The sequence below is a fragment of the Sorex fumeus genome, unplaced genomic scaffold (genome assembly GCF_029834395.1).
Source record: "Sorex fumeus unplaced genomic scaffold, SorFum_2.1 ptg000047l, whole genome shotgun sequence".
NCBI lineage: Eukaryota > Metazoa > Chordata > Mammalia > Eulipotyphla > Soricidae > Sorex > Sorex fumeus.
The window spans coordinates 45,051,891-45,068,705 of NW_026606104.1; the positions used below are offsets into that span (position 1 = coordinate 45,051,891).

Consider the following 16,815-nt stretch of genomic DNA (forward strand, 5'->3'; position numbering starts at 1 on the left):
TACTAGTAAATTCACACCCACAGCATTTTGGCCTAACACATAACATTTCCACTGCTGCAGCTTTTGCAGCTTTCAATTTGCTTATTTCGGCGCATGGCTGGTTGAAAAGCTGCATGAAGATGTAAATTTGTACTCAGAGAGAAAATGAATTTAATTGTACCCTATTCTTTTTATGTTGTCTTTCTTCTCCTTTGTTTATCATTATGATTTTGCATCCTTTCCCGCCCCTCCACCTTTTTTTTTCTGTTTTGCTGACCAGTCCCCCAGCTACTTTCTCCCTGATACATATCACTTTGGGGTGTGCAAAGAATCAGTGGCAAATTTCCAAACTGATCAAAGAAGGCTGGCTCAACTGAGAGAGCTGAGAGCCAAGTTTTTCCTTTCCTAGATAACGTCTGTCTCCACTGGATGGCAGAGTTCAATTGTAGGGAGCAAAAACCTCATTTGTACAATTGGAAAAGACTAACATTCTTTGAAAGAGTATCAAAAGTATCCCCTTAATGTGGTGGATAAACTTTTATGATGGTCACTATTCTTATTTAAATCACAACTCTGAGAGAAGGGGAGGGAATTTGCAATTGAGATTTGTGGGCTTGGATGTTTTTTTAGGAGGGGGTGCTCCTTAGAGGCACATTGAAGCTTTTGTACTTTTTTTCCCCCCCTTTTGCAACCTTTAGAACATATAGGGTTAAGGTTTTTATGCCCTTGAGCTAAATCTAATTGCCATACTGAATGAACAGTTGTAGTTTTTTAAGTCTATAAGAAGAGAAATGAGGATAATTTTTTATATTCTGCCATTCTATTTGTAAAAAAAAAAAAAGTAACTTTTCTGATGGCAAGAAGAATGCTTTATTATTGGAGTCGCCTAGTTATTCTAAAAAAAAAAAAAACCTGATGGTACCAAAGCAGTGAACAGCGACCCAAAATTTATACGTGAATATTCCTTAAAGGAGGAATAAATACTAAAGGAAGTCCAGTGATTCCTTGAACTTTCAGAACTTCTGGTATTGATTCATTCAAAAAATTGCCGCATATTCTACTGTTATAGAAACTTTGCCAGGATAAACTGCCAAAGTAAAAGTAAGATAAAGAATGTAAAAAAAAAAAAAGATCTTCCCAATTCCTTTGCACACTCCCAAGTATCACTTTCGAGCATTTTCCATCTGTCATTTTGTTCATCTTTCTCTGTCTTTCTTAATCTTCTACCGTGAAAGCAGACACAGGAACGTGCTCTGTTAGTGCAGGATGAAGAGAAAGTTAAAAGGCAAGCGAGATCTCCTGAAAGAGCCTTGCCCCGGCATGAAAATGAAGAAATTCTTCCCAAGGTTTCTATTCCAATCCCTGAGGATCTCAAGTCTCTCAAAAAATGCCACCTCTACTCTAGTACTTTTCCATCACCTCGTATTCCTTTCATGATGTCTTTTCTCCTGGTTCTTGCCTTGGCCGTTTGGTGGTTAGTCTTTCTGTGATCGGAAAACAGGGTGCTCTTCTGAAATGTCAAGACTAAAACCATTGAACTTCTGTTGTTGGCTTCTGCTGTGTTACTTCCTGTATGATGCCTCCAATCTTGGTAGTTCACTGTCCTAGAGAAGCCCTTGTCATCATTTTTCTGTCAAAAAAAAAATGTTAACTCTTTGTAGAATATGTATCATGGGGTACAAAGAAGTAGCAATGGATTGTGAAGTCAGCCTTCCTCACAGAAGCGTATGGAGGTTAGAGAACCCAGATCTAAGCATTTGGCAGGTCGGTATGCCCCCCCCCCCAATTGTTGACTCTGTCCTGCATGTCCTTACTGTTTCCTGTGGCTATGTCCTCTCCAATGTATTGTGCAAAGCAGGATACCTTAGAAACAGTTGATGGAATGTTTTCCTGATCACCTTATAGTCATTTGTGTGGCATGGGCTCAGTAGTTTAAGAAGAAAAAAAGTCAACTTGCTAACTTTTCAAAAGCCTTAAAATGATACATTTTAATCTAAGAACCGGTAATCACTCCTTTTCTTGAGACATCAAACCAGTATATACAAAGGCCTTTTTTTAGAAAAGGGCTTTTGACTTCTGTGGCCTTTTTATGTGTATTTGAGAAGTACAGGGACAAACATCTTTATTCTGCCTGGAGTACTGAAGAGGTTTATCTGCAAAGGTTAAATGCTATTATGGATAAGTAGAATGTTGATGATTTAAGGAAAACGGTGCTGGTGCCCCTCGCCTCCAGCCAGGGCTAAATTTCCTAGACAACTACATCTTTAATAGTCCTGGGATACAGATTTATTCAAGATCTGTACATAAGCATATCCTTCCCTGAATTAAAATACTGTGTTACTCACTTCTTTATGACTTACATAATTTTATTGCTAGAAGCAATAGTTAGCCACTATGATAAGCTTAAAATAGATCGGTACATTTTGTTTTCCTGATAGTTTTCAGACCTGTTCATTCTTCCATATGTTTTGGATCAATTGTTTTTAACTGACAGTCTTGTGAGCTAAAGTTCTGTCGTGACTAGTATGTGCCCTTTGCTTGCATGTTTTATTCCCTGAAGTAAATATGTGTGTGCCCTCTCTTTACAACACAACTGGGATGCCTAACCGTTATTTTTTTTAATCTCAATATTAATGAAAATTCTTGCATGTAGATTGTTTTTTATAGCACTTGAATGTATCAATATGGATGATTTGATTAATGTTGTCTCAAATGTTTGTTTTGAAATTGAATTCATAGGATTAATCAAACTGAGATTATTGCACCTTGTTTTACTTCTCAAATGCTTTTCAGTTGATGAAACTTATAAACAAGATTTTTTGTTTTTAAGATGTCTTCTTAGAGCAAAAAGAGTGTGAGAGAGAACAGGAAAGTCGAGAATCGTTCGTTTTTCAGTATCCACCTCCATTGTCTTATTGTCTCTGTAGAAAAAGGGACTTGTAGAAATTGTCCTCTGGTATTTTCTGAACTTCTTTGTCATTATAAGCTTTCTTCAAAAACTGGAAAAGAAGCAAGGAGAGTGTTAAATTTAAAAGTCTGGTATGAATGTTCATCTTTCACATCACAGGCTATGTCTGTTCATAACAAATATTTTATAATTAAACATGTTCATTGATTCACTTATAATAAGGAGAGACCTCAGATTGACCTGAAATATTGTAAAGCTATCCCCTAATCCAAAAAAGAATTATTATAAGTATTCCCCTGTGAAATAGAAATATAAGCATTTTCTTTATGAAATGATAAAGCTATAGTATTGGTTAGATTCTTTCAAATCTTTTTTTTTTCAAGGATATAAAAAGGAAATAAACTTAGAATTTTATTGATACTTTTATAACTGTCTCAGATTATATTTCCAGTTTTAATTCTTGTACATGACTTTTTATTGTTATTGTAAATTTCACCTTGAATTTTGTTTTCCTTTGTCTTGAAATTATTCCAAGTTTATTAAAAACCCAGTGTAATTTTTTTGAAGTGTAACAGGAGAGCCTCAGAGAGCTTTACTATGGTCAAAGGAAAGACCTTTTCTTCTGTTATTAGGATAAGAATGACCAGGAGGAAGGGTTAAGCTTTTGTACTGGACAAAGCTAAAAGTGCAGGCTCAAAAGACATACTCGTCACTATTATCAGAGAAAAAATATTGGATGTTGCAGCTTTGTATTACCGACTGTTAATGCTGCCAGTATTTGTAACAAAGAGCTGTAAATATAGTCTTGGTTTCATTCTCAGATCTCATTCCATTTTCAACACCAGAGACAGATTCAAAACTGTATTGGATTTACCCTGGTTCTGCTTCTTAATGGCAGTTGATAAGTAAGAAACAGTTTGGACTAAAAGTGTCAATTCAGACCAATAAAAAGTCTTGGGTTTTTTCCTTGGTTTTGTCATTAATCCTTTCCAGAGTGACTCTGAGAAGTTCACTTAACTCCTTATGGCCAGATTTCCTTTTCATAAATCTAGAGACAAAACTACCTCATGAGAATGAGTCTGTAACATGTTCCATGAAAAAGAATCTAAAACATATTCCAGGAATCAGAACCTCTGGTTATTGTTCAGTTATTGGTTTTTCGGGGGTGGGCTGATAGAAATTAAAAAGGAAATGAACACACATTAACTTCTTGGACTGTTTTATGTGAATGTAAGCAATTAGATAGCTGGGTTTATTCCATATGCTGCTTCCTGACATTTGATGAAGTACTTAAAACTACTGAAGTTTAAAAATGTCTTTCCAAATTTACCATACTCTTAAGAAAATGCATCTTATCCAAATAGAATAGAGTGGACCATTCTTGAAAATGAGCCTAGCATCTATCTTTGGGGTGACTTTTGGCCATTCCTTCCTTAAGCTAACAAATGAACTAACTACAAAGGCGATTCATTTTGCATGAGTCAATTTTACTATTTGTTTGGATCTCCAGTGAAAATTTTAAGTGGAGAAAATGCTGACTGATTTATTGACTAAGATTGGATGAAGGATTATCTGTGGTTAGTTTTCCAATTTTATCATCCTAGCATACTTTCTTTTATTAAATATTATTGTAAACTTTACTCTGAAATTTCTGTTGCATATAAGCCAATTCACTCTATTCTACATCCCTAAGTCACTTCTCTAATACTTCTTAAGGATAAGCATGTAATAGGACATGCTAAGTTTGTTTTCTTTGCGGGGGGGGGGGGGGGGGCGGGAAACAAATCCAACAGTGCTGGCTCTGTGCTCAGGGACCAAGCCTGGTGGTACTTGGGGGATCACATGTGGTGCTAGAGTTTTGAATCAGAACCATAGATACATACAGCCACATGCCAGCAAACCCCTTAACCTTTATATTATCTCTCCTAATGAAATTCAGTTATTTCTAGGAGGCATATTATCTCTTCTAATGAAATTCAGTTATTTTTAGGAGGCATTATCAATCAAATTTTGTACCTTGACTTTACCCCACAGTCATATATTTATAAAAGGAAGACCACACATGTTAAAAATAATTTTAGATTTTTCTTATCACTACTTTTTTTCTAACAATATTGAATACAGTAAATTTATCTAGAACCTCCCTACCAAGTTACCTTCTCTCCTATTCTCTTCAGAGAAATTATGAATCCCAAAATTCCTTGCAGAATTTTCTACCACATTGAATAAGATTATTATTATTTTTATTATACATAGAAGCTTTACTTTTTTATTGTACTTAAGTGCCCATTATATATAATTTGGATACTAGAAATGGTGACAACTCCTTGGTGTGTGTGTGTGTGTGTGTGCACACGTGTGTACATGTGTGTGTGAGTGTGTATGTTTGCGTGCACTCATACTGGGTATTGATCATTCTCTATTTTATATAGCTAATGGAATCACTATATCTGTCCCCTGTACATTGTAGTGGATATAGCCAGTACGTACCATTTCTGCTGCTATAACCCCTCCCTTTCACTACAGCAGAACGTGATGCAAAATGAAATACTTTGGGGGATGGGGGATGCCTCAAAGGACTAGAGTTCATGCTCTGCATGCAGGAAGACTGGATTGATCTTCAGCACTGTGCCAGGAAGCATGTTGGTACAGACCTAGGAATGTACAATTAAAATGGTTAGTGGAGTATGGTTAAGAGCCAGGTATGTGGGTCACTGGTAGCATACATAATTCATCTGCGTAAAGCTTTGATCCCCAGCTTTAATCCCTAGCAATACAGAAGGAAAGAAGGAAAAGAAAAAGAAAATGTGCTTAAAGTGAGGAGGCCATGTAAATTTAGACTGGAAGAGGACTGGATATGATCAACATACCAATTCACAGAGTTTATCATTTCATTAAAAAACTCCTCATGCTAAATCTTGAAAGACAAAAGAGAAGGTAGTTTTTTACTTCCACGGATTGGAAACAACAGGCTAAAAGTACATTGACTTCCTTTTGTGATGCCGGGAATTGAACCCAAGATCTTGTACACATGTGTGGCCGTCACTCCACCACTGAGTTACATCCCCGCCCGAGCTAATTTTGTTAATAACATCCTAACATCTAAGCAGATTGATAAGGGAACAGAGACTTTTCTGATCCTCTGTATTTCCTAGTTGATATCCTAAGGGGACAGCCCTTCCCTTTAGTATAAATGCGGTTTGGGATACACAATAAAATAAATCTTAACACTTAAAAGTCCCAACCATCAATTTGATTGCCCTCAAATGAATAAAAAATGCAATTGACAACCAGAGAGATAGTACAGGATTTAAAGTGCTTGCCTTGCATGCAGCTGAACCTGGTTCAATCCGGCACTGCACCAACTATGATCATTGAGCATCACTGGATGTGGCCCCAAGTCCCCTCTAAACATTTTTAGTCAGGGATGTGGCACAGTGATAGAGCACATGCATGCATCAGATTTATGAGAAATTCCAGCGAACACCCCACATGCCAACAAGGGGGGAGATAGTGAATACTCTTCAGTCTTCTTTTTCCTCTCCTGTCTCTTTGAAGGACAGCCTTTATGTATAGAAACTTATCCCAGCAGTCATGGGGAATGAGAATGAAGGGGAAATCGTGGTTGATACCACCCATTCACTTACTAATTGCCTACTAGTAAAGCAGTCTGCTTCATATGACAGGGACACAAAGAGGCAGCGTTATCAGAGTTTTAGGACCAGGTAAATCCCTGATTGAACTCATCTCCCCAGCAATATTTGTCTTTACTCCACAGTACCATTTACAGACTTAAATACTAAGTGGTCTCTTTGCCTGTGACTAAATATCTCTAAAGACATAAAAGCACACATTTTGTATGTTTGGAAAACTCTGGGTTGTATTTATAAATTATTCTTAGATTCAGGCAAAAAATCTCTTTCCCCGTGGCTTTCATTTTTTGGTCCTGCATGGAGGCATTCTAAAGAATGTTCTGTTTTCTGCCTCAGAAGCTCTTGTGTAGTCAGCAGTGTAAACATGATGCTTTTCTGTCAGGACTTCGTTCCTGTCCTTTGGGAACTTTCCATGCAGCTCCACCCCAGTCTTCCTTTTTGTTTTCTTGCATTGTGAGGTATTAAACCCAATTCCTGCACCTGCAAAGCCAGTGCTATACCACCAAGACATACCTCAGTCCAAAAAAAAAGGGGGGGAAGGCATACCTGGCAGTGCTCAGTCACCACTCCCCATACAGTGCTCAGAGGTGCTCAAGGCATCATGAAGTGCCAGAGAAACAAGCTGGAGCTTTTGCATGCAAATCATGAGCTCAGCCCAAGGAGCCACTTGCCTAGCTTTAAAATATTTCGAGCAAACAAACCACTTGAGTCTGTACTCCGAGTTTGGCTATCTCAGAAACCTTCCCTTCCCATCGTTCAGCACCTCCAAAGTACTTGATTTATACCCATTGATACGTGAGACCCCCTGGGTTTGATCCCAGGCATGACCAGGAAAATTGAACGTCAGTAATGCTATGTATAGGCAGACCTACTGCAAAAAATAAAAAGAAGTAAAAGACAGCCCTGCTTCAGCTGATCAGCAAGAGATACTGTCATTCTTTCTCAAAAGGCTCTCTTGTTTTCCCTCTTCTCTGCGACCCAGCAATTGTCTTCTTCTGAGTCCTAAAATAGAGATAACCTGGTGCATGTGTTCTGTTCTCAGAATATTAATGTCTTAAAATGACTTGGAATTCATTTGACTTATTTATAACAAGTGTTAAAAATAACCTTTTCCTTATCAACATAATCAGTCACCACAACACATATAATTGTCACATCTGTTAGAAGCATTTTTAATACTCTGAAAATGTCTTTTTTTTTTCTAAAGCACTCTACAAATTAGTAGTTATGAAGCATACAGTGTTGCCGCTCTTTTCCTGTTGAAGAGTGAATAATGGGGTGGGTGTGATCGTGGGTGTGAAGCAAGCGCACTCCTATATGTGGAACTGACAAGGTGGATCGCTTTTCCTCTTCACCTTATCTTGTCTAACCCTCCTAGAAGATAACTAGATAATAACTGAAAATGAATACTTCATCTTTGTGGGGGTATTTTTTGTTTTGTTTTTTGGGTTTTTTTGGGGTTGGGGACAGGTAAGGAGATTGAGGCACACCTGGCTGTGCTCAGAGGACTATATGCAGTACTGGGGATCAAACCAGCATCAGCCAAATACAGGACCTACTATTCTATCTATCTGGTCCCCAAGTACATCCTCTTTGGAGGGGCCTATTGTCTAGCTCAACAGATGCATATGACCACACCTGAGCAATAAGAAAAATTTGTAACATTTCTCCAAAGTCATGTTCCTTTTAGGAATTGGTTGAAAATATTAACATGGAAAGCCATGTTTATTATAATAGGGTTTTTTTCCAGGAAGATAAGATAGAGCAAATATCTAATAATAGTTTTCTGTTGTATATAATATTAGAATTATTATGCCATTTGCCTAAGTATCTAGTTGAATTTAATGTTTTTCATTAGTGTTTATTAAGACTAATCATTTTTCAAACTAGGACTTCTGAGCAATTCTGCCAAAGATAATTAATTGTCTCCATACTGAATGATCGATGTTTGTACTGTTACACCCCTTCCTTCCCATCTCCTCACCTTAACCCTTCTTAGTATAATGAAATGAAATTGACCACTAAAAGGTATCCAGTCTCCTACACATGTTTAATATCACCTTTAATATTTATTCCATCGCTTTGACTTCTATAGCTCTGTTCAGGTTTCAGAACATTCATATGATCTGTGGATTACTTGCTGGTGAGTGTGTTATTAAGGCAAAATTTTCTATTACCAAATAGCTAAAATTTTGCATCAGGCGCTGGTTTTGAAACTGTTTGCTTTTACATTCACCTGTTCTGGGGATAATCTAATAACAGTACAAATTTTAGAATCATAAGAGCAGTATATGAAAAGAAATTATCATTGGCAAATTTCATTTGCTGGCATTTGTGAAAGGCTGTATTTTCCTGTAGTAAGCAGTTTTACCTATTTATTTCATAAAGGCCAGCCTCATACTAAATAAGCTCCTTCATCCAAAGGTAGTCTTTATGTGCGAGAGAATAGTCGTAGGACAGCATCTCATGAAGACAGTGAGTGAGCACACAGGATGTATTTATAACTAGGACCAATTGCTTACAAACCTTTTCAAGTGGCGGAGGGTATATCCCAAAAGAGAAAACTTGGAATGAAGAGAAATGTAGGATAAGAAAGGGCATGATAGAGAGGAAAGATGGGCTGTCCTCGATGCTAACCATGTGGTTATTCTGTTGTTCGTTTATCCCCATCTTGACCATTGGTGATTCTAGTGGCCTTTTTTAAGCCGATGATTGGCCCTGGTTTGCCACAGAGTCTACCAAAGCTATTATTTATGGTGCTTTTGGGGGCGGCGCCTGAGGGATGTTTTTCTTTGGGAGATTCTTTTTTTCATTTGTTTTCATTTTTGGCTGAAGAATGGGCTACCTCTACTTGATTTGCCATCTTTATGTGCTGTTTACATGTGGGTTCTACAGATGAAGCCATGCCATATCTGATTTGTCTTTCATTGCAAGTGCCCATTTAAAAGCATCTAACAACAACCACAACAAAAAAATGCTTAAAATACCAGGTCAGTGTGTCAACTGATTATTAGAGAACCAAGGAAAACATAGTCTTATTTTTCAAAATAGTAAAACATTGCAAATACTGGTGACATACTTTAAGGCACAGACACATATATGCAAAGGCCTTAAAACTTTTCCAAGCATTTTTAAGCCCTTCTTGCTGAGACATAAATTTACTTGGATGAATGAAGAGAATAATGTCAAAACAGAGCACTCGCAATTAACTGATCTTATCAGCATTGGATTCTATGTTTTTTAGTTTGCATGTTGCAGGTCATTTGGGGGTGTAATCAAATATGATAATGTAAGTGACTGTAATAATTATTGTCTGCTTTAGTTAGGAGCCAGAAGCTGGACTCGTCTGCTGGGTAGAGCCTCGGTTCCTGCTGGTTCTGTGGGCATTGGCAATGCAGAGCATTTCTTTCTGGGTTTTCAGAGCAAGGGTAACGTGCCCTGGAGATGCCTGTGTGTCTGTGCGCCCCTACCCTGGCCTGTGGCCACCTCCTGCTCCCTTTCCTTATCAACACTCATTTTTTTAATGGTCTCAGTCTAATGAATCTTCTTTTTTTTTTTTTTTTTGATGGATCAAAGCACTGATACAAGTTTAAGGTACTAACTCTGTGAGATATTTAACTTTCAACAGGTGACATATCTATCACAAAGATGGTGGTGACAATGCATTATGTGTTGATCTTATCATAAAGTGGTATATACAAGGCCAGCCCTGATGACTTGATAGAGTTGCAGAACAGAATGGAGAAAATGTGAGAACCAAAGTAGTTTATTAGTAGGTGTGGATTTCGGGACTCACAGATAAGATGACAATGAAGATAATATGTTAAATTTTCTCTTTTTATAAATGCTATTTTATTATCAGACTTTTTGTAATGAAAAAGCTTTAATTTCAGCTAGCAAAAATGTATATATAATGTAGATACCACTGTTTGGGGGAGCTGGGGGGACATCAGGTATCAAACACAGCATGCAGATCATGGATCATGTTTCCATGTCTAGGGCATTCTGAGGCCCTGTCTTTTTGTTTTGTTTTGTTTCTAATTTTTTTTAATTGAATCACTGTGAAATACACAGTTACAAAGTTGTTCACAATTGAGTTTCAGTCATAAGATGGTCCAATACCTGTCCATTCACCAGTGTATATTTCCCACCACCAGTGTCCCCAGTTTCCCTCTTGCCAATACCCCTATCCTCCCCCGCCTTTCTCCCTTCCTCTCTCCCTCTCTTCTTCTCTTCCCCCACCTCCTTCTAATAGCCTCTGTCCTTACAGGCCTAAAGGACGTTGAAGATTTATTCACTTTCTTCATAAATTGTTTACCAAACTCTTCAAACTTTACAGATTATTTCATTATGATACCATGTATAAAACTTGTATAAGAAAATGGTTTAGGTGGGGGTTGGAGTGATAGCACAGTGGGTAGGGTGTTTTACTTGCACATGGCCGACCCGGGTTCATTTCCCAGCATCCCATATGTCCCCCTGAGCACTGCCAGGAGTAATTCCTGAGTGCAAAGCCAGGAGTAACCTCTGAGCATCACCGGGTGTGACCCAAAAAGCAAAAAAAAGAAAGAAAATGGTTTAGATTCCAGAGAGGAAAGTATAGGGTTAAGGTGCTTGCCCTGCATGAAGCTGACCCCACTTTGATAACCTCACGATTCTCTGAACATTGCTGAGGGTGACTTCTGAGCACAAGCTCTGAGTGCCGCTGGATATGGCCCCAAAACCGACAACAACAGTAATAATAATTTAATGGTCAGGGATGTGACTCAGTGATATGTTGGATTCCCAGCATTGCAAAAACAAAAGAAGAAATAATTTAATAACTTCTGTATTATAGATGTAGTAAATACTTCTTTTAGAGAGTTTAGGAAAATTCAGAGCGATAGCACAGCGGGTAGGTCGTCTGCCTTGCACGCAGCCAACATGCCCGACCCGAGTTCAATTCCTCCGCCCCTCTCGGAGAGCCCGGCAAGCTACCGAGAGTATTCGATATGCCAGACACAGTAACAACAAAGTCTCCAATGGAGACGTTACTGGGCCCGCTCGAGCAAATCGATGATCAACGGGAGGGCCTTTACTTTACTTTTAGGAAAATTCAGGAAAAAAATACCAAGAAATTAAATGATTTGTAATTGGGGCCAGAGTGATATACAGCAGGTGGGATGCTTTCCTGCCCACAGCCAACCCAGTTTCAATCCCCAGCACCCCATGTGGTCCCCCGAGCACCACCAGCACTAATTCCTGAGCGCAGAGTCGGGAAGAACCCCTGAGCATAATTTGTGTGTGGCCAAAACCAAAAATAAATAAATGATTTGTGATCTTATCATAATTAACTTTTTAGTATGCTTCAAGGTCTTTTTGTGTAGATAATTATTACATGCATATGAAATGATCACTTTTTGTTTTGTTTTGGGGCCACACCTGGTGTTGCTCAGGGATTATCCTGGCTTTGTGCTCAGGGGTCACTCTTTTTTTTTTTTTACTTTTTGGGTCACACCCGGCAATGCACAGGAGTTACTCCTGGCTCTGCACTCAGGAATTACCCCTGCTGGTGCTCAGGGAACCATATGGGATGCTGGGAATCGAACCTGGGTCGGCCTCATGCAAGGTAAACGCCCTACCTGCTGTGCTATCACTCCAGCCCCCTCAGGGGTCACTCTTGAGGCTTAGGGGATCACATGTGGTGCCAGGGATAGAACCCAGGATCACCACGTGCACGTGCCCTCCCTGCTAAACTGGTTGTGCTCTGGCCCAGGAAACTATTAAGTAGATAATAATAAAATACATACCAAGAAGAGGGTTTTGTCTTTTCAGTTAGCATTTTTTACTTCCCTCATTCCATCATCTAATCATGGTCTTGAGATCAAAACTTTTCCTCAAAATCTCAAGGCAAGGGGCTAAAGACTGTACAGGCCCTGAATGCCCCCTCCAGCACCAGCAGGAGGCGGTCCTTATTATTCTGGGCACAACAGGGCCCTAACAACCCTGCATTCTCAGGCCCCCACATCTACTGCTCATGCACACACACACCCAGCCAAAGGAAAAAAATACACGGCAAGGTTGTCTGTGATGTTTTTCACCTTGGTCCTTATCTGCCTCCTGTGATTTTAATCTATAAAAGAATCAAGTGAGACAATCATAGTTTATTTTCTTCCTTCTCACAGAGAGATAAATTGTTTTTCTATTGGCACTCAAAGGTAAAATTGACCTTAACTAAGCAGTGAATAAGTGACCAAATGAAAAAAGTTACTGTGTAGGCCCTCCTGGAAAAGGTTATATGACTCTTGCTTATGTAGCAGAATCTTCCTTCCTTCCTTCCTTCCTTCCTTCCTTCCTTCCTTCCTTCCTTCCTTCCTTCCTTCTTCCTCCCTCCCTCCTTCCCTCCCTCCTTTCCTTCCTTCTGTACTTCCTTCTTTTCCTCTCCCCCCCCCATCCTCTGCTCTCCTCCCTCTCCCTCCTTCCTCTCCACTCCCAATTTGTTTGTGGGTCACTCCTGACTGTGCTCAGGGACCATCTGGTGCCTGGAATTGAACCTAGGCTTCCTGCATGCTAAGCCCTGCACTTCAGCCTTGGAGCCATCTCCCTGGCTCAGATAGCATAATATTCTAAAAGATTTTCATGATTTATTTTCATTGTGGCACTTATAAGATAGTCTCGTGAGCATAACTATAGTTCTTTTAATTACATCTCCAAATATGTGAACCCTTCACTTCAAAAATAATGTGGAAAGAAAGAGATTCTTTGTTGCTTTGAAGAGAGAGGCAGCATAGTACCTGTGAAAGGCTCATCCTGATCTTAAGGTTATCTAGAATCTCTTAGTCCCAGGAGAGACCATTTCTAATTCAGAGGCACATACATATACAAGCTCTGATGCTTCTGAGTCATAATCCCTTTGAAAAGTGGTTATCACACTTAGCAGAAGTCTTTGATTCTCTGCTCCCCCACCCCCATTTTTATTGAGGCACTATGATGTCATTGGGGTTTTTTTTTAATGGAATTGAGTATCTTCAACCATACAGTGTTGCTGCATCCTTCCTTACATATCTGAACAAAACTAGATCATATAGCTTTATACAGACAGCTGGTCTTTCTGCTGTAGTATCTTTCTTCTTATAGAAGCAACATCTGAATCACTTTAAGTCTCCATTTTTATGTCATTCTGGTTGGCTCAGATACAGCCATATATTCAAATCTCTAAGAAGATCCCTTAAATATTACCAGGTCTTTTTGGTACATGTAATTGTGAAGATTCATAATTCAGTGTCCAATGTCAGTTAAAATTTATCTTTGATGTACTATGCCAAATTTTGGCTATATTATGGGAGATTTTGCAACCTTTCAGCACAATCTTTTCTCCTAGATTTCCAGTCCTCTGTTAATATTTAATTTGTAGTGCCAATCACTAACATTAAAATATGCTCTGAAGACTTTAAACAACAACTGTACGTCTCATAATTATAGTCAGTTTTGATATGTTTCTGAGCGTATATCTTTTGGTTCTCCATTAACCATGGGGAGATATGGGCGCTAGAACCAGGGAAGACTTGAATATTAACCAGTTCCATCACTTACTAGCTCTAACTTGCTTAGTGCTTGTCTTTCTTTATCTATAACAGAGAAGTGATAATTTTCATGTGAGATTGTGAAAAATAAAGGAGCAAACTTGCTGATGACTAATACAGTATATGGTAAAGATACAAGAATATTAGTTTTCCACTGATTTCACTGAGATAGGGAATAAAATGATAGTTTAGATAATGGGTTTTGCCAAGTGAGTGTTTTTTTATATTCTTTCTAAAGATGCCTTTTCAGATTTTGAATAGAGGTTAAAACAGGAGTTCTCTAGTCTTTTGGAACCAGTGACTATTAATGACTACTAAATTAATAACTTAGTAAAAGTCCTGCAAGTTTTACTGATGTCTGAGGTACAACATTAAGGACCATATAACTATGTTTCTTAGTGCTTAAGTGCTTATAGTGTAAAGGGAAAAAACATAACAGAGCCAACAACAAGAGTTCATTGGGAACAAAAGGAGCAGTTTTATTAAACATAGTTGAGGGGGGGGATCTTCCAAAAGTATTGACACTTGACAATACTGGACAGAAGGAGCAGTAGCAGTACTGACAGTACTTACAAAGGTACCAACATAAAAGCAGGCACACTGTAGGAACTGCAAATAGTTTTGGATTAATGGAGAGAATGAGCGTGAAAATGTAGAAAGAGATTGGAATAATAAAACACTTGAACATTTAATCAGTAGAATTGTGGATGCATTCAAAAAAGTTTTGAGAGAAGAAAAGGAAAGAAGAAAACTTGCTTGAGGCCCTAAGTTGCATTATTAGAGGCAGAATGATGGGCTGGAGAGATAGTACAGGGGTTAAGGCTCTGGCTTTGCATTGTACTTTTCACTGTATAATGATTTGATTCCTGGCACCCCCAAGTACTGCTAGTAGTGACCCTTGAGCACAGAGCCAGGAGTAAGCTCTAAGCACCACCAGGTAAGATCCAAAAGCCAAAAAGTCAGAATGAAGATAGCAAATGCAGGGACAAGTGATAGATAAGGGAGCTGTGAGAAGTGATGGTGCCGTCTGTGAGGTGTGAAGGCCTGAAGTGGATTCTCAGGATTCTGTTGGGGTAGTTTGAATGGATGATTGTGCCATTTTCCAATGTCATGGAAATGATGCCAGAAGATGGGTGTCAGGTCCAGGCAACAAAAGAGGTGGTTTAATTGGAGGCAGAATGCATTCCTTATGCGTGGGAGCATGTCCACGAAGCTGCTGGCTGTGTTGTCCAAGAGGTCTGGACACCAGAGCCGGTTCAGTTGATTTCACTGGAGGTGACAGTGCTGCCTCCCCTGCACACCACTCCTGGTTTCCATGGCTAGCACTCATAGGTGGTCAGTAAGTATTTGTTGAATTGACATTGCTGTGGCTCCAGCTTTGTCTCTTGTTTTCCTCAATATGTGCTTTATAAAACGGGACTGATCTTTCCAACGGTACTCAACAGTAGACTACTCTGAGTCAGGTGGGCCTGCCTTAGCCAAATTTAACTCACGGAGGGTTCCGTGATGACAGACCCACCACTTACCATTCGAGGAAACTCAGACTAACAGGCATTCACTTGATCTCCTGTGGTATTTTCCTGGTTATGATTCCTCCTTCTCAACTGTGACAAAGTTATTTGGAAAACCATGTATTCTTCTGTAGGTGAGTGGGTTTGGAGTTGCGGTTCAGGGTTTGAGCCAGCAGAAAGCACTTTGAGAAAGCCTGATGTGTTTGTTGCCCACCAATCTACTTAATTTTATATTAGTGTGGGGACCACGTTCCTGGTGCTTATGTGATGCTCCTGGCTCTGTGCTTAAGTGTCATTTCCAGTAGTATTCAGGGGCTCCTGCGGTGCCAAGGATTGAACCTGCGGCTCCCATATGCAACCATGTAATCCAGCTCATTGAGCTATCTGTCGCCCCAGCTTCAGTTGATCTATTTTTGAACAGTTCCTTAACAATTTGATTCAAAAGATAAGGTGAAATAAGTGCTCTATAAAATATAGAATGTTAGTATATAACAACAACTCCCATTAAGTTTCCCTTAATCTGTCATAGATTCTCAGATAATGTTGGTTAAATTAAGTAAATATATATGTGGCTTTAGAGTTTTCAGGGTGTTTTTGCATATATTGTATTTGCTCCTCAGCTCCCTGTGAGTTAAAGCCAAGTATTGGTTTCATTTTAAATAGGAGAAATTTCATATATCCTTGTGAGGCATGTGTTAGGTATCTGATATATCTGCAAACAGAGATTAGTCCCAGTTGATCTAATCATTTATATCATATCCCAAGTAATCAGCCCATGAAAAACCCACTGAGTCTGAACTCAAACTGTTCTACTTTGAGGTGCTTTTGAGTAAATATTTACAAGATGACTTTAAAGTCAGCCTGGAGTTATTTCATGCAGTATGTCCTTTCTTACCTTGGTAGAACACTCTATTATGCTTTTCACAGTGGAAACTGATCTACATTATTGAGCAGCAGTAATGTTTTTTTCATTGGTTTTGAGTAAAACATGTTTTGAGTACTAAAATTAGTATGAGTGGGCTGGAAAGATGGTACAGTCGGTAGGACGCTTGCCTGATGCGACCGACCCAGGAGTGATTGCTGAGCGCAGAACCAGGAATAAGCACTGCCAGGTGGACCCCCAAAACCAAAAAGCTAAACAGAACCAAAAAAGTATAGGCAAGCATTTACTCCCAGATCACTTTTTCAAAGGTGTTCCTTTT

General features: G+C 39.0%; 1 protein-coding gene across 12 annotated transcripts in view; it reads left to right on the plus strand.

Moving 5' to 3' along the window:
- The window catches only part of EPB41 (erythrocyte membrane protein band 4.1), a 154,100-nt gene that overhangs the window by 122,316 nt on the left and 14,969 nt on the right, over positions 1-16,815 (plus strand). For 5 of the 12 annotated variants that reach the window (XM_056123554.1, XM_056123555.1, XM_056123556.1 and 2 more), the window contains one exon: positions 260-3,857. The exons of the other annotated variants lie outside the window; for them this stretch is intronic. In XM_056123554.1, coding sequence (XP_055979529.1) covers positions 260-388 — 129 coding nt within the window. In that variant the 3' untranslated portion in view covers positions 389-3,857. Of the gene's footprint in view, positions 1-259; positions 3,858-16,815 lie in introns of those variants that run through there. 12 annotated transcript variants of the gene reach the window in all.